The sequence below is a fragment of the Ornithodoros turicata genome, chromosome 6 (genome assembly GCF_037126465.1).
Source record: "Ornithodoros turicata isolate Travis chromosome 6, ASM3712646v1, whole genome shotgun sequence".
Classification (NCBI taxonomy): Eukaryota; Metazoa; Arthropoda; class Arachnida; order Ixodida; family Argasidae; genus Ornithodoros; species Ornithodoros turicata.
The window spans coordinates 22,805,931-22,830,675 of record NC_088206.1 but is presented as its reverse complement, the minus strand read 5'-3'; the positions used below and the strand labels follow the sequence as shown (position 1 = coordinate 22,830,675).

The 24,745-nt window shown below is 45.7% G+C and overlaps 2 protein-coding genes and 1 long non-coding RNA gene across 3 annotated transcripts; 1 reads left to right on the top strand and 2 right to left on the bottom strand.

Moving 5' to 3' along the window:
* Nucleotides 1–4,015: 4,015 nt before the first annotated feature.
* On the bottom strand, nucleotides 4,016–5,511 carry LOC135397730 (uncharacterized). Its single transcript, XM_064629331.1, has 3 exons — nucleotides 4,862–5,511; nucleotides 4,547–4,579; nucleotides 4,016–4,242 (listed from the first exon to the last, which is right to left on the bottom strand). The coding sequence occupies exons 1-3, from the start codon at nucleotides 5,126–5,128 to the stop codon at nucleotides 4,159–4,161; spliced, it is 384 nt and encodes a 127-aa protein (XP_064485401.1). The 5' UTR covers nucleotides 5,129–5,511; the 3' UTR covers nucleotides 4,016–4,158.
* Nucleotides 5,512–11,128: 5,617 nt separating this feature from the next.
* LOC135397728 (uncharacterized) lies at nucleotides 11,129–12,355 on the bottom strand. Its single transcript, XR_010423707.1, has 3 exons — nucleotides 12,235–12,355; nucleotides 11,598–11,658; nucleotides 11,129–11,213 (listed from the first exon to the last, which is right to left on the bottom strand). It is a non-coding gene; the product is annotated as an uncharacterized LOC135397728 (long non-coding RNA).
* Nucleotides 12,356–17,350: 4,995 nt separating this feature from the next.
* Nucleotides 17,351–17,710, top strand: LOC135398352 (uncharacterized). The gene has a single exon (XM_064629767.1). It carries the CDS (start codon nucleotides 17,351–17,353, stop codon nucleotides 17,708–17,710), a length of 360 nt encoding a protein of 119 aa, XP_064485837.1.
* Nucleotides 17,711–24,745: the final 7,035 nt, after the last annotated feature.

Sequence of the window (24,745 nt, the reverse complement as noted above, 5' to 3'; positions counted from 1 at the left end):
GCCCGATTTCGGCCCGTGGTCCGGGCAGGGCTCGGGCTAGCCCGGTCCTTTGTAGTGTCCTAATGTGCATGGTCCGCACTGCTCATTGTGGTCCGCAGCGAGATCTTCCGTACGTACACTCCCTAGGACGGCTCATATTGCCGCTATTCACCTCCGCTCACACACGCAGTACTTACCGTTTCCGCTGCTGCTGCGAGCTACGAGAAGCCGGTACGCGCGCGGCGGAACGCTTCACATGCCCTGACCCTGACCATGTGAAGCGGCAACCGCAGCTGCCACTTTTTCTCTGAGGCACGTGATGTCAACGTCACAGCCAACGTGACTCCGAAAGCACCATTCTGCATCGCTCTCCTTTTTCTCGTTCCTTCGCTTTACTCGCGCTAAGGGAGAGAAGGGTTTCGGCGACGCGACGTACGGGACAGGATCTTCACGAAATGGACCTTTTCCGAGTAAGCATATGCGCATGCTGCAGGTAGCTGTCGTGTCATTTTGGGGTACATGCCCAAGATTCGCGGACAAAAACTTAAAGCGTGCTTCGCCTGCATTACACCCATAGACACAATGCATAAGAAACATATAATTTCATTTTGATAGAGAACGCGGACACTTTTCACTGGTTCGCCACTCGATCCTGTGAGATCTACGAAAATTATCCGTATATCTATAAAGGCTTTTGTTCCCCTGGCGTTTGAAATCTTACACATTGTACTCAATAGGACAGAGGTAGAATTCACGCTCCATCGTGGTTTCACAGTCTTATACATCAAAATATATCCGCTTTAGGCAATTTTCCAATGCAGTTACACGATTAGGGGGACCATGTTTGGAACCTAAAGCGGATGTCTTGGTTTTGCAGCGAGCGAATTTTGTTCCCGAGGGCAACAAAGTGCGACTAAAATGTGAGACATCACACTTAAAGGGACAGTCGCATCGACCACAGATCGATTCCGAAACCACAGTGAAATGAGATTCCCCGTCCTTCACTGACCATGACTCCGAAAGTCCCGTTCCGATCGACGGAATACTTTTTGCATAATTCGTGTGTAAGCGGCGCTACAGCAGACGACGGAAGCGGGCGTCAAGCGGAACTCCCTGCTGAGAATCTTTAGCAACGTCACATGGAATCTGACCAATAAGAACGCGGCGAGCCAGAGGAGTCCCCGCGGCTTGCAGCTTGCATGAGCAAGGTCAGGGAGACGAAGGCGAAGGCACATACGGAGATGGCGGACTCGGAACGCGGAAGTGGCGAATCGTGCTGTTCAAATGCCTTTAGTAATAGCTCCCGTGACGAATATACATGTTTGATGACGGCCCATATTCGACGGATCCGCTTATTCTGCAAGTCGCTGGTGATGTACGTGCCGCAGCTGCGTTAGCGCAACAGAACGAGCCTCAGGACCACTGCTTTAGGTACGTTCATGATCGGAGTGCTCAATACTTAATCCCGTGACATTCACACTACGACGCAGGAAACAATCCAAGTGTTTGTGCGGCGTCTGTGTTCCTCAGGAACTGGATGAGTACCTATATGCTGCAGTGCTGGTGAAGTGGTAGAGTTGTGCAATGACGGCACGCATCACACTTTGTTCCCAGCTCCCTGTCATCGGCCAGAACTTCTAGTGGTGTATCTACCGCAGTATTGCAGCGACGATCACAGTCTTCGCCTACTGTGCCCACGATAGATAGGCACGTCGAGCAATCCTTATTTTCGTAGTTGTCGTCGTTGTTTGCACACACGACGAATGCCCCATGAAAGTTACGAAGGCTCTAACCAACTGTGCAACTCAAGGGCCGGGTCAGAATTAGAATGATTGTCAGGAAATTACTATGCTACGTGTTTAGGAAGTGTCCTTTCTTTTTACAGCTACGTCAGGTTCACTGCTTATTGTGTGTTTACAAGCTGAGTTTGGAGATTCCTTGGACCGAAAAACAGACGACAGATACCTGGGTGTGTCGTCCGCATGATTCGCCAACGTTTTTCCATTCCTATCAGGACTATCATCTTTAGTGTGCCTCATTTCCTGTTCACACCTACACCATAATAGACTTACGTAGTTTCCAATTGAGAAGTGTGAAACAGAATCTGTGTTACCACAGTAATCCCGAGAAGTGCAAAGGAATAGGCAGGAGCAATAAACTACCTGGCCATAAGTGACAGTTATACTTTTAATGATAGTGTAATGCTTCTTATCGTTGGCAGTATTATAGCATGTGAGGGATATAACATGTCAAATAATTTCAGGTAACGTTTCATAACTCACTAATGGTACAGTTACACCTCATTATCATAGTAAGTGATACATCTGTCTGGGAATGTCTAAAATTTGTCATTCCCACGGAAGATTGTTCTGCCTTGATACAGCAAAACAAATTTTGATACCTGCCATTGATCCAATTTTTTAGCACCACTGTCTTGAAAACAGCTTTCAAGACTGTAACTTCAGAGATCCTTGGCAGAGCATTACCTCTTGTCTATGTATTATAATAATTATTATAATGACAGGCAATAAGTTACGCAAATGTGAATAAATCTTTGTGTTGACTGAGTGTTGTCCATTCAAGAGCCATTGCACAAGTCCACATCCAACTCTTCACGCACAGATATTTATTATTTGCTATGCACAGACAGTTATCAGCGTGCACCACACTGGCAATGTCCCTTGGGATCTGAAGCGGGGACTCACAAAAATAAAAAATAAAATAAACAGTTTTGTAAGTACTTCAATTGCAATGAAAACGGGACGATTGGACAGTAAATTGGACGGTTTCATTATAATAATAATAATAATAATTTATTTCACCAATGACACTTGGTGGGGGGTACAGACAAAAAGCTGCAAAAACTGCAGCTTGACGAGGTCTGACCCCCCTTTGTACACTCGACAGATAAAGCAATGACAAAACAGCAAACCAGACAATGCGAAGCGAACAGCAATGATAAATAGCAAACCAGATGAATCACGGAGTTAGACAATGGTAATGAACACAATGCATTAAGATGCATAAAACAAAAAAGCTATGAGAACACACGAAATAATATGACTATCCTAGTGAACATACATGGCCTTTATTGAGCGAATTGAAAGACAGCTGATGTTAATGTTGTTTTGGATATGGGAATTAATATGTCGTGGAAGATTATATGAAACCAACTGTGAGCCATAGTTAGTTCGTGCACACGGTGTGAAGTAGGGCTCATTGTAGCGTAGTGAATAAGAGGTTAATCTCATGGTTAAATTGGCTAGGGCTAGAAAGATGTGATTATTTTGCTTTACTGAACTTGCATATGTAATGGACATACGGTACTTATAGAGATCCATAATTCTGATTATGCTAAATTTCGCGAAGAGGGATCCTGTTGGATGTAAAAAGGGAACGTTTGCTATGTGACGAAGTACCTTCTTCTGACACAAAACTAACCTTTCAAGATTTGTTTGCGTTGTGGTTCCCCAAACTAGGTGACAGTATGTGAGGTGAGGGTAAACCAGTGCGTTATAGGTCATAACTTATAACAGTGGTACACAGGAAAAAAACTCTGGGTGTTGGGGGGGATCTGGATCAATCTCTGGGCATAACCAAGTGTAAAATTTTAGAAGGGTTAGTACATCCTGAAATGGCCCTCATGCCTCAGACCCCACTACTCGATTAATGCACCTCCTTTTTACAGTAAGAGGCCTCTTACTATCTACGGCATATCCTATCAAAGCTCACAGGACAGCAAATTTGGCCAATGCTTATGTGACAGTGCCTCGTAGAACATGCAGGTTTTCTGTTGAATTGACACTACATCTCTGGTAGCCCCTTTAATGTCTGGAGGTAGGTGCATCATTTTACATTTAACCAGCAGTAATGTATAGCATTGCAAAAAAGGAAACAAGGGCTTAATCTCAACGCTGCATCAGCATCATTCATCATCTCACAATAGCGTTGTTGTTGTCGGCTTCTGCACAAAGATTTGGGTGGACCTGAAACGGACTTTTTTTTTTTTTTCAATTCCTGCTGTCAAGTTATTTTGTCTTGGCATGTAGCTGTGAGATGTCAGTAGAAGCCATGAAGTCATTCTCTTTACTTCTTGAACTTGGATGAAGAAAGCACTGTTCTGGAAGATCCTAATTTGTCAGAGGCGTCGTAAAGGCATTAGTGTAAAAACCAGGTCTCTCAGCAAAATTGCCGTGCACACACGTACATTGTTTGATGCCGTTTCATGGATGGATGGGACTTGATCAGCAGCACCTGGTCCTTCTATAACACAGAACGTCAAAAGTGCACCTCAAGTTGGCTACGACAACCGCAAAAACCGCCGCCCTACAGCACACAAACAGTTCACAAACAGAGAGATAAAAGGTAACTGGGAAGTGGGTTATGGCGCTTATGTTACGGACAGAGGTACTGTTTGTATTTTGCCTGTTTCTAACACCAGCACACAAACAGCGTCAGTTCTTCCTTTTAGTGATCGGGGTTCATAGTTTGCGAATTGTTCTGTGTCCAAAACACATTATATACACATTATATAAACACATTATATGTATTTAAGTAATGTACGTACCACTTGCGCTTGACCCTGTCGAACTGCCTGCAGCTGTAATACACATGAAAACCAATCATGTCTACCACATTCCACAAAAGTCACAGGTTCAGTAACAGTGAAAGTTTCATGATAACGCGTCCGACAACGAGAAAAGTCAATGACGTTCATATGAATGACATCACTTGAACTTGTTTATTGTATTTTATTTATCTAGTTATTAATCATAGGTTAGGGGATACCTTACGTTGTACCGATTTCGTCTTTTGCTGCTAAGTTACTCACGCGCAAGAGTGACAGACCCGATTGGGAAACTACATAGACATTGTGACTTACTGTCGAAGTTGCTGGCTCGCTTTGTTCGTGGAACACTGTCGGAACGGCGTCAAGTTTCAATTCGTTCCTTTTTTGTGTCAATCCAAGTTGCACTTCCATGATGTTCTCATCCAGGTACACATTATCGGTGAAATGCGAGGAGCATACACGGACAGCATGAACACTCCTTGCTTCATCTGGATACCCGCTAGTGATGTAGCTGCTTCCAACTTTCGCTTTCTCTGGGGTCTGGCTGTAGCTGTATCCTTGGCGTCCGAAATCAAACATCGAGGTTTTCGAAGGAAGTTTTCCTGGAGTCGGGAACGCTGCGTCGGTTTCCAAACGACATCCCACGCGAAGGATGCAAGCGTAGCGATAGTATCCGAGTCACTAGAAAGTGTCACATGTGAATACGGGCGACGTGCCGGAAAAAAACAAAGCAGCCCCAGACTTGGCGGCAGACGACAGCGTCCTTCACAGCGGATTAGCTAGATTCGACCTTGCGTCACGCGATGTTGTTGGCGCTGGCGCTTTCGAGGATCAAAACGAAACCGGATCTTTTAAATTCGATTCCTCATCACCCGGTCCGTTTTGGAAGGAGAAAATTTGGCAAATAGCTCGTGGTAGTGTACCGAACACATTGGTATTGGATTCGTAACCACGGTTCCGGATGCGACAGTCCCTTTAAAGAGGGCTTAGCCTATCGACACTTCCGCATGTAGGAAAGCCGACTGTACATTTGAGCACGTGTAAATGGAAGGAGGAATGAAACTCGAAAGGGAGGGGAATTATCAGAGTTCAGCGCGCATTCTCCTCTGATAACCAGCACCGCAACACGGATTTGATAAAAACATCTACAAAATAAAGGTGTGCTTTCACGGCCAAAGAGGCTGAAGAACATTTCTGGTGACTTCTCCTTTAACAACAGAAAAGAGAAGGCTGCAGATACAGCGCTCCCCTGAGATTCGCGTTTTGGGAAATCGAACGTTCTCTTCTTCTTAGTATCAGTTTCCCAAGCAGCACAAAGGACCGGGGCGAAGCCGGTCCAGCATCGGGAAAGAACCCTACAAAGTCGGGGGCATGCCACCAGCCGATACCGGTCCTTCCTCCAGTTTGCAACACCGGGATGATTAAGGACCGACATCGGCAGCAAGTATTCGGTCCCAGCAGGTCCCCGACGGATCCCCGATAATGCTGGCAGGGGGCTCCACCCATGCACATTTTAGCATTAATATGCTTATTTTTAATAATTACAATAATTTCGAGTGAAACAGTGTGTGTAGAGCCCAACATTTTATTTTCGGAGAGGGAATAGACTGACACAACACTTGTAGCACCTCAATAGACTAAACTAGGCAGACTGCTTAGTGGTGCACACTAAGCAGTCTGCCTGCATCACCCAATGCATGCCAATTGTGTCTGAAATGAAAAACAAAAAAGAGGGGTATACAGAAATATGCAGCCTGTCCGCATAACTACTGTCATTGGCAATGTAGTCTGAAAAGAAATGGGTGGAAATGGTCTACCGTAATATCCAGCCTGCCTGCGTAACCACTGGCCCTTCAATGGTGTCTCAAAAGGAAGGGGGGGGGGGGGGGTAAACGTACACAGTACGAGGTGGTCTCTGAAAGGAAACAAAAAAGGTATACAGTAGTACGCAGTCTGCCTAACCACTTGCACTTCGGTAGTGGCCCAGAAAGAAACGAACGGCTTGTAGCATTAATATTAGGCGTAACGGTAAAATTGCTTCATGGGGGGAAATGGTATACAGTAATATGCAGCCTGCCTGAGTAACCACTGGCACGTCAACGGTGTCTCAAAAGAAAGAAAAAGTATACAGCAAGAGGCGGTCTGCCTGCACAAGTGGTGGTGTCTCAAAGAAAACGAAGTTATGCAGTAATAGGCAGTCTGCCTATCTGCTCACGCTTCAGTACCCCAGACACAAAAATGAATGGCATGTAACATTAGACGTAACGGAACAATTGCTGCACGTCAGCAAAAAAATAGTCTGTGCACGGTATGTGGAATGAGCTTTATCAAAAATGGTAAAATGCACAGTGTAGGGATTACGAAACTCAAGAGTTACCAAGAGAAAATTTAAATTATGAAAAAATGACAAAGCCAACGACTGGGAGAAATGCAAGTCCAGGAAAGAGAAAAGAGTCCACATCCAGCGCCTTTGGTGCAAATGACTAGCAACTACTACAACGAAAACTGTAAAAAATTACAGCTGACCGGGACTAGAGCTGACAGTCAATGGTGTGCACATATCCAGCGCTCCTTCATAAAAACGTCAATAAGCAAAAAAAAAACATGGTCAAGGAGAAGCATCCCTATTGAAAAAAAAAAGCGACATCAGGTCTGATGTGATTTGGGACACTGTCTTGATGCTAACATCAGAGCTGCTCTGATGCTGATGTTAGCATCAAGAAGTTGTCCCATATCACATCAGATCTGATGTTAACATCACAGCTGCTCTGATGATGATGTTAACATCAGAGCTGCCCTGGCTGATGCTCACATCAGAGCTGTCTTGATGCTGATGTTGACATGAGAGCTGCATTGATGCTGGTTATGGCAATCTTGAAAATGCTGCAGTCTTGGTTCACTGAAATGTTCTGCAAAGAAAGCCCCTCATGCCTGCGGTATATGAGTACCGACAAGAACCCTCACGAAACAGGAGATAGCAGCAACAAATCACTTCACCACAACAATTCACCACTCCGGAGTACGTACCTTTTAACGCATATCCATTTATCATCAACATACCTGAGCGTTGAACTCACGGGGGCACAAAAATTGGTAATGATCGAACGGTGAATAACAACGCAAAAGAGCACACCTAGGTCCTCATTTCCGGTCCAACTTGTCCTTCTTCCGAAAAAGCACTTCTACGCGTTGTTATGTCGAGCAAGAGTCCCCACCGCATTTGAACACTGTGCTTGAGTTTCTCTTGCTGGAGGCCGCTGTGTCATACACGCTGAACCTGCATGAAATGTCGTTCCAGAAAATACGATGGCAGGACACCTATATGTAGAGCAGTGTAGAGACATATGACATACCGTCTGCACAAAGCATACAGTAGACTTCACTTGGCGTTCTATCTCCCTGTCGTTGTGCAGATCCCTGCAAATAGAGTAAAACGGACAATGAAAATGCATGGCGCAGTCGAACATATTACTTCACAGTTATATTAATTACACACCTGAAACGGCAAGAATCCTGAAGGCGAAGAACGATTTGGCTTCACATGCAAGGCAGCGTCTTCACTCTCTGACATGTCAAACGAGACCGACTGGTCTGCTCGCGGTTAGAAGAAACGCTTCCACTTACAGACAGTTGCAATATCAGACGGGTTGCAAGAACGACAGCATCAGGTGAGAACCACAATACAAAGCCTCTTAAACGCTTTAGACTTGCTAGAACGCTCGCAATTACGCGAACTACACGCGGCGACGAGAAACGACCGTTACAACAGCCAAAGCGAACCCAACAAGAACAGCGCATGCGCGACAGGCAGCGCTGGCTGGTGGCATGAAAGCAAAGCGACGACGCGCGAGCGCGGGCGAGTGAGCCTCACTGATCTCTATGTACAAAGGCTGGATCGCGCATGGGAGAGGGGCTCGTGGGGGAGAGGCGTGCCTTCGGGCCGCCATGTTGGTGGGCCCTAAAGTGCTGTGTGCGCCCATAGAAAACAATGGGAGGCAACAGAGATTGTGAGTATTTATTGCGCTGCAAGCATTTGTCGTTGTTTGTCATCACACAATTTTGTAAGGTGCCAGTATACTGATGTATCCTAACAGTGTTTCACAGGTGTCCTGCCGTTCGATTCTTAATTACGTTATGTTTTGCATTCCGAAACTAGACCGTCACTGCAGTGCAGCGCTGGGGATTGTACTACAGCACGTTTCCCAGCCAATATTTCAATAAGAAACGACTTGAGGTTAACAACAACCATGTATATAATATCCCGTACTGCGTTCTGGACAAAAATTGTTCCATAAAGAACGGTCCGGGAAGAGATATACTCGCATGGCAGAAAGAGATCGTTCTGTAGAATCACAGCCGTTGTTTTAGCCGTGTATGCGTTTAGTATGATTTATATCAAGCATCGCCTTAGCACGAGTCTCTTAGTAAACGACAGCGGTGCTTTGCCTCGCAAATATGGACACACCGAAGCAGCCCAAATAATTACTTCACGCAATTAGATCACACTCTTTAGGACAGTTAATCAGGTATAGTGATGTAAGCTTAATCAATTAAGTTACTTAGAAAGTGGTAACACCTCCTTGAGACACAGGACTTATCTCTTTTTGAAGTACAGCCCTTCTATGTTTGTTTGCTTCTTCCTTTATTTGTTCTGATTATTTGCAGGCGCGGTTGTGCCAAACTGAATGTCCTTCTCCAGCGCTCATATGCTTTTGTTGGATACAACTGCAGCGTGAGAAAAGTTTGTCATGCTTGTTATGTGGAGCATGTTCGAAAAAATGCAGCTCTACATATGGTCTTCAAATTGCAACAGGACTATTTGGAGCTTGAAACAGTTGTGATTTTGTCATTTTGGCCCTCGTGTACCCAGTCTGTGAAACGCAAACAAAAAAGTCTAACATGATAAGCTTTTGTAATGAAGATCACTGATGATGAGTAAAGAGAATATACGAGTTCAAGTTTATTCAATATTTTATATTATTCATTATATTATTCAACGTCTTATGTCAAGTTTATACAACATCAAGTTTATTCAAGTTCAAGATTTATTTCTTGCACTTATGCGTTTCAGGATACAATGAACGTGCAGGGAGGTCGCAAAAGGCTACATTTATTGTTTTGTGGCCTTGCTACAATGGCAATATATATTTTAGGAATGACAATGATCAGGTACGCTCTCTAAATTTGTAGCACTCAATTTTAGGTTGGAATGAGCAATGAATAGCAACTTCCATCCTGATATTTTCTCATATATGCTAAATTTTAAATTTAATGTGATCGAATATGTGATAATATAACAATAATATATAAGAATATAATATGTGATAAATGAATGTGATCAACAGTAGATGTAAACAACATGAGTAGCCAGAGAAGCAGGAGGAGCACGTTGCAAAAAATGCAGCTGCACATCTGAAACTCCAATCATTATCATCGTCATCTAAAAGGGAGTGTGGTAGCACTTCCGTGAAACCAGGCACGATTTCTGAAGATCTTCTATGACACTTTCCGCAGTTTGCACACTTTTCTGCAGCGTCAGACTCTCTCATAGGAGTTACTTTTCAGTAACGGTGACTCCCATCTTACATTTTAATGTGCGAGGGCTCTTTTGCACTACACATGTACGGTTTCCAAACTGCAACATGACGATTTGGAGCTTGAAACTCGAGCCCTGGTGTACCCTGTCTATGAAATGATACCAACTGAATCATGTCTGAAACGTGATGTTTAATGGAAGATGGCTTTCTTGGTTGTGCGTTCTGCGTGACAAAGATGTAACACGATATGCTTTTGTAAAGAAGATAAGTGATGTTATGCTCTATGAATGAAGAGAATATACATTTTTCAAGTTCAACATTTATTCTGGCATATACGCATTTCAAGATACAATGAATGTGCAGGGAAGTGACAAAACAATACATTTATTGTTTTGTGACCTCCCTGCAATGACAATATATATCTCAGGAATGACAATGTACACGTACACTATGCAAATTTGTTGCACCCAATTTTCATACATGCTGAATTTTAAATTTTTGTTTTGCTGCCTATGTGTTCAGTGTATTACAAATTGCTTAATGCAAACAACACTTTGTTAATTTCAAGCTTTTTGCTCCCATCTAAGATATTCCTATCCTGGAGGAACTGCCACTTCGACACCATAAAATATTCAGTAGGTTTCACTCTGGCAGGCCCTGCCACTGCAAATTTCCTGAATTGAAACCCTTCAAACTGTGTCATAATCTTAAATACGTCAATATTTCTGCAAGTAGTTGACATGCTCGATGACACTCCTCCTGCAGCTAAGGCAACTAAAAAAAAAGAGTTCCAAGAGGCCGAAGGTAAACCTACAGCTGCACGAGTGTGATCAACAGTAGTGCATTCTCAATAAATAATTTTCTTCTTGTAGCGTACATATGCATGCCTATTAACTGGAACAATTATCACAGTTCCCTGACAAGTTTTAATTTCTGAGAGTGTACTGTAGAGGCTGCTTAGATCAACAACAGTTCATACAAGGTATTATATACTGTGAATGCCTTTAAAAATCCCATGTGACACACATGCCCTTACTTTATGGAGGTGCTGTGGTAGTCAAAGTTTGTGGGCATTACGCAGGTTCTGCACCCATTTCTTGAGTATGTTGAGGCAGCTGTGAAGTAACCTGCATTGATGATGATTATTCCAATTTTTATGGTGCATCGACAAGAAAAGAAATAATACATCAGAACATTGGTTTGGGTGCAACCAGTTAAAAATGAATATGTTGTTTAATAAATGCATTGGACAAATGTTAAAACATCAGTTTAAAACATGGTTTACAATCCCTGTATCTTCTAAAAATTAAAAAGATTAAAAACTATTCTAAGAAGAAGTACAATCTCTAATTATTTTATTGCTGGGTGAAGGAGCCTAAAGTCTAAGGTGTGTTTCTGATGTGAACATGTAAGAAAATATGCAGAACTGAGAGAGGCTAACCACAGTGCGTGCACTGAGGTTGTTCCTTCCTGTAAAGTAGAAACCAGTGGATGAGGAACGTGATACTTACCTGTACACCCAGCCGTATCACACTGCACAGATAATTCACTGGGTAGCCCTCATGACAAAACCTGTATTGAGAGACCACTTTTGCCTTAGAAACTGCTACAAATAGCACGACACGCTACAAATTATTACTATCGTAACAAGCTGACGATACAGCTCAGACACAAAGGCGTTATTCAAGTCGCGCCACACCACCGTTACGTAGGATTCTTTGTCACAAATCAAACCAAGGCACAAAACAATACCAATACATGAAAAAAGGTGCCAATCGTGGTCTCATTATGACGTAATACCGAACTTGTGCGTGAAGGTAATTCAAAGAAATGAATGTGGCACTTGGCCACTTGCTTCCGCAGAGAACACCGTGTACCATGCTAGCAATGCATGCAAAAAAGCGCTCGAGTGCTCGCACATATATTGATGACAACACTACCTGTGTAGTGTAACGTGTTCTTTTAAGCATATTATGCACTCAAACTGTATTTGCCGCCGGGTATAATGCAAGTGTGCTCGATTGAACGTCGGAAGAGCGATCAAGCAACCTGCATCCAGTGCTCGTTTTGGGCAAAAAAACACTTCATAATGGTCAACTAAATATACAGAATGGACGCCTATTTATTCCTCGATAAAGAGTGACTCACCTGTATAAATTTAGGCCCTGTAACCTTGCCAGTACGGTTGGTACGACCGTAATTGCAAGAAGTTGCCATGATCGCTGCGGCGACTGTTGTGGGTACAGTAAGATGGCGGCCGGTTTCTTCACGCTCGCGCTCCCTATCCGCCATCCAGCCTTTTACAATCGAGATCAGTGGTGAGCCTGTGTTGAAATGGGCATGGAGCCAACATCTCCGCGCAATGGCTTGGCGGACGAAATATGACGACGGGTAGAATCATACTACCTCTTGAGATTGTGGCCGTTCCAGGATCTTTCGAGAAATGCTGCTGTTTTCATAAGAATCACTGAATGTTGTGTTTGAAGCAAAATTGCAACATGAGATTGGCCAAAGCTAAGGTTAGTTATGATTGTGAACAGATCAGCAGTGCAATCTGACAGTGAGAGATCGATAGAATCAAAAACAACAACAACAAAACACTCACTGTTTTGCCGACCCTTTCTCTAGTGTTCTTTCTTTCTTTGTTTCTTTTTTGTTATAATGAAGGAAAGCAAGGTTAAATGCTACATTTTTCTTGACTGTGTGCGATGGTGTACATCACAGATTCCTCATGTGCCATGAATCTACTTAAAAGCTGCTGATGGTGTCAGGGCATCACACTTATAACAGTGACCAGAATGCGGCAGGAGTACTTTTCAGGCACTCTGGCCACGTTGACCACAAAACGGCGTTCCATACTCCCTCCGAACCAAACTTTGCAAAACTTGTAGCACAGAAACATTAACAACACACACGCCGGCCATTTGCACCCACCAATGACAACCAAAACAAAGATTATGGCGATATAAGTCGCAGCAGCCCAAATGCAGGGAGCTCCAGCGTAGTCTTTGCGGGTTTCGGTGCAGCGGTTTTCGTCCGATTCAGTTCGACTTGCTAAACCTCTCTTCGTTTCGTTTCACGTGAGTTTTTCGTTTCTGGGGATTCGGTCGTTTCGTTCGGGCGTGGCCGACTCTTCCCGAGTATCTTGTACTTGCCTGCTTTGCAGTGAGGCTCCATTAATACTTCTGTTCAGGGTGCTGCGTGTGCATGTTTTCTGTCATACAACACAACACAACACAACACATGAAGTGAACTGCAGCCCAATGTTTGAAAGAGTTACCTCATACCAGACAGCCAAATTCCTTCCTGAAGGGATGCTTCACTGTCTCGTACAGCTTGGGACAAAAGTTTCTGAAACACGGGTGTTTTGTATTTCACTTCTCCACGCCTCCCCTGCGGCTTAAGGGGAACACTTGTTGAACAGAATCCTTGGGCAGATTTTTTCCAAGGATTCTGTTCAACAAGCATTCCCCAAAGGTGGCTGGGAGAAGTCCAATACAGAATACCTGTGTTTCAGAAACTTTGTCTCAAGCAGTACCATCCGATCACGTGTTACCGAATCTGCATAAACATCGGGAGACGAGCGGGAAGAAATACTTAGCCAGTACACCACAGCAGATCGGGACGTTAACGGGGATCCATCGGGAAAGAATCCTGGCCGGGACGCAAATGGGAATCTATCGGGAAAGAATTCTGACCGGGACACGAACGGGGATCTATCGGGAAATAATTTTATGTAGTTTCCCTCTCTCTCAATTCTTCCCCCTCACATAGTTGGGAAGCAGTAGGGCTCGTGACGGCGATATCGGCCACCTCAAACCCATCATCCCCGTTACGTTCCCAGCCGAATCCCAGTCCTTTGTGCTGCTTGGGTTCTTAAACTCTTTCTGACATCGTACCTATGGCGTTAAAAAGGTGTACAAAAATTCTTATGGCTGTAGCTGTAGTGTACCGTTATTGCATTGTGATCTGACCGCCGATGATTTCCTTTTCAACTTTACCTTATCTGTGACCGTCATGTTTTTTCTATGTATACAATGTATGCTTACTTTTATGTTTCACACTCTTTCTTAATTTTTCCTCGCCACCACGGGGAAGCTTGGTTGCCACCAGTATGAAATTTGATGGGTACCTCAATTGCTGTAAAATCATATATTTTGTCTAACGGCGTTATATACCTGTATTTAGGAGAAGCGAAGGCAAGGCAGTTTTTCTTTTTCTTTTCTTCATGCATACACTTGTCTCGGCGACAGCATGCTTAACCTGTGCATGGCCCAGCCGTTGCGGCTGCGCTGTGCGGGAGCGTCATTCACGAACAAAATGTGTATGGCATCTAAGTAAGGCATATGCCCCTATGTTCAACTCACTAAAATGCGTCGAATACAACTGGGACCTAGCGCATATAATCGTGTTGTGTCAATGTTTTCTTGACTTCAAGCCGATCATGGCGGCGTACCTGTGCAGAAACTTAACACATTGCTAGAAGTGCGCTCTTTGATCCTTCCTTTAAAAGAAAATGCTCGCAGACATGTATCATTCTGTGCAGCTGCCTGGTTATTTTAGCGGCATGTTTTGCGCTTGAAATAGTGCACCCTGGGCGATTTTCGCAAACACTCGAGGAGACGTTGTACTACAAGGTACTGTCAATAGCCTATGATAACGTTACCACAATATTCCCATCATCATGACGATATCCGATAATGATTTTATTTTTTAGTGTACACCATGGGTGCCGAACTCATCTGTGTCTGCGGACCGCATTAAACCATGGAGGAACTACGCGGGCCGCATACGACTGCTTTGGGGTAGCCTGCTTCTGGTATACAGGGTGTCCCAGAAAACGTGTCATTAAATTCTAATATAAAAGCTACGCCACTTAGAATCATGCGGTCAACGACATTTGTTCTTCCTTGGTTTTTGCCACCTTCTGATGTGCATGTCATGTAACCTAAGTTTAATTATGTAAATTTTTGAGAAGTGTACTCGGAAATTTGCTAAGTAAAGGTCACTTTTTTTACCCCACCAACATGAAGAGCGTGCCGAATTCTGCCGTTTTCTGGGACACCCTGCAGATGTTCGAATTCACTCGGGAGATCACCAAGCCTACCGGTCCGTGTCTAGTAGCTTTGAAGGCATTAATATTACAAATCGGCCTTGCAGGGTTTGCTCAGAAGTTTGGTAGGATTGTACTAGTAATACTAATCGAGTAAAAATCTGACGCTGGCACAGGTTTAGAGAGTCATTAGCCAAGACGTCGAAAGCAACACCAGAGGCAGACAGGAAATATCGAACTTTCAACTTTTTATCATATGATTAGAGGTTGAAATAACTTTTCGTAAGTTTCTGCGCAACGCAGAACGAAGAAATCGTTTGATTGAAGTCATTTTGATCAGGTAAACGGAAAGATTCCCTGACATCGCATTTGTGAGATTCCCTCACGATACCTGTGCACAAAAAAACGATGCTACAGCTTGCGCCAGAAGTCCACGGAACACGCAAGCGGCGTTTTTCTCCGCGCCGCGCCATCTTAGCGGCGGCCGGAAGTTGGCAGGAGCGGACAGGTCCATTCAGTTTGAGGGGGCGCAGGGCATAAAGGCGGGGTCCCATAGCCTCGATTTGAGCAGCAGCAGCGGAGCAACAGCAGCAGAGCTGCAGCGACACGAGCGGTCCCATAGCTCTGGGCGAGAGCAGCAGCGCTGCCGAGCTGCAGAAATTCCTTGCTGCTCGCGTATCCAAATTTTTGGTTGCTGTGCTGCCCTGTTGCTCTGCAGCCTTAGCAGCCGGTCTCGCAAGCCAATCAGAAGGTTGGCTGGTATTGTTTTCGTTCGACGATGTTTAGGGTTAGCAGGGCGGAGAGTGACGGCGGAAGGTTTGTGTCTGGTTGTTCTGTGATTTGTTTCTGAAGACCTGGACACGCTTGTGATTGCCAGTAGTTTGGAGCGAGTGTTCAATCATCGGGACTGCGTGAAGTGCGCTTTCAGGACATAATTCAGTTCATAAAGTTCAATAAAGCGTTCGACCGAACATACGTGATACATATGTTGTGCACCACAGTTGTAGCTAATGTTCGCTTGTTTTCTGGAAAGTACTTCAAAACCCGTGACCTGGTAACGTACAAGCAAATTACGTTCACGTCCATGTTGTGTGAAAACCATACCGACCACATTTCTTGTGAGGGTCGACGACTTGCGAGCTAGGTTGTTGTAAATGAAACTGACTCTTGAAAAGGGTTCGATAGAGATAGACAATGTTCAGGCTGCAAAAAGGTTCGGTAGATATAGACAATGAACTCGTTATCTTGTGAAAAGAGGCAGAAACTAGTGATGACTAGCAGAAGAGGCCTTCGTTTTCGTTAGACAGCTTTATTTCACTATCAGCAACGTACATATTTGACAGTCACAATAAATCAAAATATCGAATCCTAGTAACGAGGCGATATTAATACGACAAAATCCTGTAGAATACAGATAAAATGGTTAAAAAGCAAGCGAGCTGGTGCAAGCAAGCGAACCTCGGGGTGGTCTTTTTCCCAGTCTCGGGTCTTCGTCATGGATCCTGTAGAAGAGTCTCCAACCCCAGCAGATGCTGCACAGCAGTGCGAAAGGACGAACGTACGTTGAATTTCACGAGACTTCTACAAATCAACGAGGAGTCAATTAGGTAATATGGGGCTCAGACTACCACCACAATCATTTCACGGTCCACTTGTGAGCTACAGGTCCATAATATGTCCCACTCATATCAGCCTTTCCCCTAGAATTGCATTCCTACGTGTGTGTACTAAAAGGCTCAGCTACTGCGTACGCCTTCGGAATGTTCGAAACGTAAACAATGCCGTAGTTGCCAACACGTTTTGGACCTCCTACGCCGCTGCTGCCGCCGCTAATTCAAAACGCTATCACACTCAAAAACGCTATCACGCTCAAAAAGCTATGGGACGCCTCTAGCAGCAGAGCAGCCGCAGCAGAAAACTGCTCTGCTGCCATGTTGCCGTGTTGCTGCGCTGCTCTTTTTGGTTCTCGTCTGACATAGAAACAAGAGAGGGAAGAAAGAACCAAATTACACTTCATTAATATCTTATTTAGTATCGCGTGAAGCGAAAGAAAAATGATATCTTAAAGATAAAGATATCATTTTTCTAGAGTATTCAGCAACATCCGACCACGCCTTCTTCGGCTGTATGATGCTTGGGGTCTCCCTCACCCTATCATCACTGCAACTGTATAAAAAGACAAAGCCTTCTTCACCTCAGCACTAGTTCAAGATGACCAGCGACAGGATTAGTCTGGAGCGGGGGCGACAGATCGCGTCCATGTCGCTTGCAGGGCATTCTCAGCGAACGATTGCTCGAGAGGTGGGATGCTGCTTGTCTTCGGTGGACCGTATCATTCAGCGCTTCCGTGATGAAGGGCAACTTGAAGATGCACCAAGGTCTGGACGGCCGCGGGCAACCACGTCGGACGAGGACAGCGCAATAATTGCTGCAAACGTGGTCGACCCGTTTCTGACGGCTGTCGATCTAAAGAAGGAGCTGAGCCTGCAAGCGTCGAGTACAACCATCCGACGAAGATTAGCGAGCCTCAGGGTCTCCGTTCCGGAATCGCGGTTCAGAAGCCCGCGCTGAAGCCGGAACACCGAGAGGCAAGACTGGACTTTGCCTTACGCTACGCGGAGTGTGACCCCGCGCAGTGGAGCCACGTGCTGTTTACTGATGAGGCAACGTTTAGTACGAAGTGGTCCCAGAGGAGGCGGGTTTGGCGACCTCCTAACTGCAGGTAATACCTTGAGAGTCCGTGCCTGCTTCGAGATGGCCCTATTCATTTTTTTTTTTTCCTTTTCAGATATCTACCCCAGTACGTTCACAGTGTGGTCTCCAGTGGACGGCACTCCGTGAGCGTGCGGGGCGCCCTTTCGCACCAGGGATTGGGGCCTCTTGTCCGCCTAGACGGCTGCTTCAACGGAGCAGCTTACGTTAGAGTTATCGAAGATCATCTGCTCCCATACGTCCTTGACGGTTCTTTCCCTGACGGTTGCTTTATTCTGCAGCAAGACAGAAGCCCGGTTCCCATGTCGACCACTGTCCAGCGCAGACTAGACGATCGTGTGTTGAATTCCAATGGCAGATTCGGAGCGCCTCCGGAGCAAGTTTTGTTGCTCCGCCGAGAGCAAGTCTGTTCGATTGGCAGATTGGGAACAGTTCTGGAGTATTCCAATGGGCGCGTTAGGTAGGCTCCCGAGCGCCATATCCCGGGTTCTCAGGGGAACGTACCCCAAGTGTCTCTACTTAATGGTGTTTGTGAGGTTATCCGGAAGCCGAGCGCCAGAGCCGCTGAGCGCGCGCCACCTATCGAGCTTTCTTCTGTCGTCTGCTTTTAAGTAAACATAGCAGTCATCTGTAATCGTATCACTATTTACCGCCGACATCCGATGATTCCGGAAACACAAAGAGTATGGGCGGTTGCAACGTGTTGCAACGTGTTGCAACGCTTACGCCATTTCGAACATTTCGAAAGTCAGTACACCGGAACATGCGTCATGCTCCGGAACTGGCCCCGCTCTTCCCCAGCGTTCTCCGGCTTTGAAGAAGGGAGAAGGGGTGCGCAGGGTGCACCCGGGAACGTGCACCGGAAGTCATATCTCCTCTCCCAGTTACTCCACTCGGGAAGCCCCACTGGCTAAGGCGGCGCCCTCCCTCTTCCCTCTCACTGCCTCCTCTCATGCGCTGAGACGCACTTGCACAGCGTCATGCTTTGGAGCGGCATTCGAGCCAAGGTGCCGAGGTGCCACCGAGACTGCTCCGCCAAAATAGGCAGATTCAACCGGAACACTACGTGATGTGTCACCTGTCGCTCGTGCTTCCTATTTCCTGTCTCTACTTCGCCCTGACTTGTATTTCGCGTCGTACGTTGGCGATTTTGTTTCATGAAGGCAGTGATAAGTCAGACATTACCAGGGCAACGTTAGGAGATTAGGAGGACCTTGATATTGCGAAACATGGCGTTATAATGGAACATGAGCACCTTCTTCTTCTTCTTCCTCCGTCTCTGGCCGCCATTCACCAAGAGAGAAAAACTCGCGTGTTCCGTGGACTTTTGGCGCAAGCTGTAACATGAACTGGTGCACCTTACCAAATCAGCGCTGTTTCCAGAAACGCCCTGATCAAACAGCTCGCTTAAGGTGAAGTAATTGCGTGCTTCCAGTGTGTTGTACGCTTTCACAATATCAGCTATGAACCGGCTCGGCGCAAATATTAGATAAACTACAGTGATCGGCGGCATGTTTTGTGGCTGGGCTGTCCAGTTGTCGATGTGTAGCGCAAAGAGATCGTCACGTTGTATACCGTTCATAAACAACTTGGTCTTGTAGCGACACTTGTCTGATTCCTTCATAGCTCTAAATTATACTGGTATTGTGGACGTCACAGTCATGAGCGGTGTAGCAGTGCAACGCAGCTGATATCGCACCTGCGGAAAGCATTCGCACGGCTGCGTTCATTTTATTTTTCCAACACCTCCTAGATAGCATCAGGCCTGCGCGCTTACGTCACCCCACGGAGGCTTGCCTGGCTTTGCGACCTGCTTCAAGTTTTCTTGTCGTTCCCTCTTTCATCGACATCATAGCAGCATCCACAGCGGGCCTTCCTGTATGACGCCGTATCACGTGGGAGCAGGCCTGATGCTACCTAGGAGGTGTTGGTTTTTCCCACACCAACTCCATGTATGCGCTGATGGCGCCTCTTGTTTGAACTAACAGATCACTTCTTTTCGTGTGCGTTTGTGCTGCTGTCGGGCGGTATTTCGAAACTTTAGGGGGCACTTTTTTTTAAACCGGGGAAGAAAAGAAAAAAAGAAACAGAACTGAGAGGAGGTACATAATCACAGGCAAGACAATCAAGACCCCCTTACCCCTGTACAACTCCGCCATTGACAGTTTTACTATAGTCCCTGCAGTTAAAAGGATCACCAAATAATTTTAATTAACGAATCATGTAATTTACGAGGAAACAAAAAATAGACTGAGTATCTCTGCACCCTTTCTGACATTATGCACTAAGTCTCGTTCAAGTGCAATGCACCATTTTTTATAAAAAAGGTTTGACTCATTTTAAATGAAACGCCCTTCAATAATAGGTAAAACAGAAAGTGTCCGAGGTATGATGACATTGGGAATGCCATTCGTAGCAGCGATACTCCTCTAAAAAGAAATCTGGCATTTGAAAGCGACGAAACAGTTTCAAGAATCCTATCAAGCTCGTCACACGGTGCCCGCAAGACCTACTCTATACTAGAGACCTGGACGACTGACAAAGTGCCAATTGCCTACGGTAGAGCCGGGTCATGGGTTAGTTACGCTAGTGGCCGCTGCGAGCGTCACATAGCATTATTTGGGAGAGGGAATGACACTGTCACCCTTGCCGCCGTCTTTCGTGCTATACAGGCTGTTGCTGAGCACGCGCTATTCTCTCTCTTACTGCTGCTTCGTCGTTGTCAACACAGCCCACCAAACATTGCCGCGGTTTCGGCAAGTCACGTGGTAACGAATAGTGCGAGCTAGCGGCAAATCCCATAGCCAAGCGGCGATTGCCAGAACTACTACCCCGGTGCTGGGAGCGTTGCGGATGTCCAGGCCCGTTATCACCAATCAAAAGGAAGTGACCCGTGATAAGTGTTCGCTCTCTCATTACCTCCTCCTTCCTTACGGGTCTCATGCCTCCTCTCACCTATACACGTGTACAAACGTAAAGTTGTCTTACTTACACAACACGTGCTATTAGGCTAAGCGCACTTTAGGGAGACGTGCCCGCGAATCTTGGGCATGTGGGTAATCGGTATCAAGGTGGCGCGGACGTTCGAGGCCGACACTTGACGGCGCTTTGTACTCGTAATCAGTAGAGTCACTGTACCGGGGGAAGAGTACCGCAATCGCTCCGCGTCGTCTGCTCCTGCAGCCATATTGCTTCCAAGCCGCCGCGGAGCGCGTGTTAAGATGGCTGTAGTCAGTGTTACATCTCGTTGATTTTGTGGCTGTGCACCACGCCTTTTGTGACTTCCTGTGGTGGGGCGTGGCTAATACTTAATGAAACAGGGCACAAGCGTCACTACAGTATCATTTGTTGTATTCTGTAGCTAACAGAGGAATTATGTTGGCGCGTGTTCGCCGCTAAAAGGCATCGTCGAGTCTCGTTTGCGCTCTATACAGCAATTTTCCCCCTTTTAGTTCACTTGTTTTGTGGACATAAAACTGTAGTACTCGGGTGTGCAGCTTCAGATTTACATAAATGTCCTCCACCAGTTTTATTCTCATGTCTTCGCAATTAAATTTATATTTCACACGTTCAACGGCGATGTGCATGCCAACGCTTTTTGCGCGCATGTAAAGTGCTATGGATTGTTCTTCCAATCCCCCGCTCCAATGCAAGCAGTTGGTCTTCCATGACGAGTAGACCGTGAGCCTGAGATCACTACATTCTCTCTCAGCCTTTGCTCATTTCTTTTAAGACTGCGATCTCGTCGAGGGGACCATCACATGGCTTGTCTGCAGTTTTGTCCAGTGCATGCTCCTCGATGCTCTGGTCACAGAAATTTGTGACGGTGTTGTCTTCCTCTGCAAAGTTTATTCATTCACAATTACAGCTCAATATTTAGGAACAGCTTTAATAAGAGTACCTGATACGGTGCATATCTACATATATTTCGACACATTACCTTCCTTCATTGCCCCTGGATCTTACACTAGGGTGTCATCAACTTCAGTGTGCGACTCTTTTGGTGACTCCTCGGAGAACTCTGCGTGCGAAGAACGGGGGAGAGGAGCTTTCCTCAGCCTCGTAGGTGTCCGGTATGCGAAAATGCTTCGGACTGCCGTTCACTTCAACTTCTTCCTTTCGATTCTTCTTGTCCTCGAGGTTCGCGTGGGATTACCCTGAGAGTGGCGTTTTGTTAGTACTGCAGAACAGGGAACGCAATGGGAAGATCGGACAACCACTACTTTGATACGCATGGCTGTTCTTCGCGCAGTTGAACTGTTATTCAATACAGTGTGCAAAGGTTCTACAATGGAAAATAAACACACCACGAAATTTACCTCGCTCAAGCGCGTGTTATTCATAGGCGCGAAGTTCTTCCGGCCGATTCTGTGCCGATCTACGTGTCTCATCATTTTTGCCCGTCGGAATGCAGAAAAAGGCTTTGCCTGATTCTGTCCCGTTGCTGCACAACAATCAGATATGGTTGTTCGTAGTTCCTCAGCTCTCTGAGATACATTTCAAGTACAAAAAACTCAAGAGCAGCACACGAACGTACACGCACATGCGTCCCAGCTATTGCGTTCCCCGTAGACCCGGCGGGAGGTTGGAAGCAAAGAGGAGGAAAACACACCACGTGACGCGTTTCGGCGAATGAGCGAGGCGGCGGCACGGGGAAAGCGAATACGATACTCTTCTCCCAGGTACAGTGACTCTAGTAATCAGTACAATACGCTTTCACTCTTTCCGCATTCTTTTTGTAATCTTCTTTTTGCTACTTTCCCTCGCGAAGTGCCAGTCCGAAAAGCGCCCCTCGCTCATTTGAGGTTAAAATACGACGTTTTGCATTCCGACACCAGGGGCGACACGTACATGGAAATGGTCCATTGAGCCCTTAAAGGATCAGAAAGCACTTCAATCACAACAATTTTTTTTCAAGCCAATCCATTAACCTGCCGATGAAAATGCACCATGCGAAGTGATTCATTCAACAGACGTATAAATATTTGCAGAATTTGATTTTAAAAATCGCGATAGTGCGCAACGGAGGCACAGCCCGTAACGAGCCGACCAGCCGCTCACGTCATTTTGACGTCACTACGGTATAGCCCGCTGGTTGGTTTAGAGAGACGTCGTCTGTTATTTTTCACTCGGAGCTACGCCGTAAGCCACAGCGGTTGAAGGAATGATTCTTTCGCTTTTTCTTTGATTTACCACATACAGTAAACGAACATAAGTCAATAGACACTGCTCAAGGCATAGTTCAAGGTTAGGCCGTGAGATTGTGGAGGCCACCCTCATTGAGAAGTCCCCGAACAACGATAACCAAGAATCGGTCAACTTGTCTCCGCTCGAGCTCGCTTTTGTCTAGCGCGACCTTCCGGAGTAGGTGGATTGTGAAAATGAGCTTCAGTTGCCAGTTGAACGCTATTTTGTCCGTGTCTGTGTTTTCTGTCGCGTTCCTTAACGTGATGATTGTTGCTGTTGTGTGGCGGCAATGAGTGTAAACACAGCGCAACACTATGCGTTGCTCCAGTTCATGCTTCAAAATGATTGCCGCATCGCTATGATCACTAATTCACCCATCGCTTCGATTGGCAACTTTGTTAGTCATTCAGTTAATGCCTCATTCATCTGGAGATGTGTTCTTACCGATACGTTGTCAGGCACCATCCAGTGAAATCTATCCCTATGCCGTCGCCGGCACGTCGCGGCAGCAGACGTTGACCAGAGATGAGCTGTTTGACCATCCATTGACTGTTGCAAGGACCAACACAGCCAAGCAATGTCATAAAACCACCACAATGTATGTGTTTATGTCCCAAACGTCGCCACACCAGCACTGGACAGCTGTTTCGGCCTTATTGGGCCATCGTCAGCAGTGCGCAGGTGGGTGACGTTTGAGCGAGTGGCGTCGGAAGGTCACGTGGAACGTGATGTCCTCCCGTCAGGGTTAAGACTCACCTCTGAAAGCCCAATGCAAAGTCAGTGAAGTATAAAAGGAAGAAAACTAGCCGAAGCTCTTTGGCGGCACGTGTTTATAAGTTCCAAACGTCGCCACATCAGCACTGGACAGCTGTTTCGGCCTTATTGGGCCGTTTTCCCACTCGTGTTTCTCCTAGCATAGTCTGTAACTCGCATATTTTGTAACCAGCAATGCAGCATATTTTTTTAGCTTTTCTGGGAGCTGCTTTAGGAAGGACAGGCTTTTTCGTTCTCTTGAATTTGAGGAACGGGGTAGAATATCGCGTCAGGCGATGACACACACCAATCATCATAATCAAAATGAAAGTTGTTATTGTTCTTTCGAATCATTTGTTGGTTGACAGCTGCGATCAATGCTTGCCACAACGCGAAACGTATTTTTCGAGGCACAATAAAAGGAAGCGTCGTTTATTGATTACCGGCAGCCTCCTCAGGTCAAATGCGCGTTAATTGCCTTTGCCATGGAATTTTCCCCTTCCTAATTGCCAGAGAAGGGAAGGCGATCGACCAACGCAATCAGAAACAGAAACAATCCCGTTTCGGTGATAACTGTTGATCGCCCATACGAATGTTCAGTCACGTGGACAATGGTGTATGGTGTTCTGCAGCTCTAGAACAACTGCTTTAGGCGGAGCACTCACGTTAGCGTGAGATAGGGTAGAGTATATAAGTTACGTGTCTTAAATTCTGTTGCGAGTAACTTGGTATCTTGCAAATACTTTCAAAGTTTCAGGGGCGGATTTATAGCTGAGATCGGTGGGAGGGGGAGGGGGGGCACTCAAGAAAGAAGAAAAAAACATGCGAAAAAGAAAAACAGCATGGCCTCAGGCTTTCCACTTCAGACAAAACTTCAGGAAACAGCAATGCTGTTTACTGGATATTTTAAAATTGGAGCTTTGGAATAAGTCCTGAAAATTGTTGCGCTGCCGT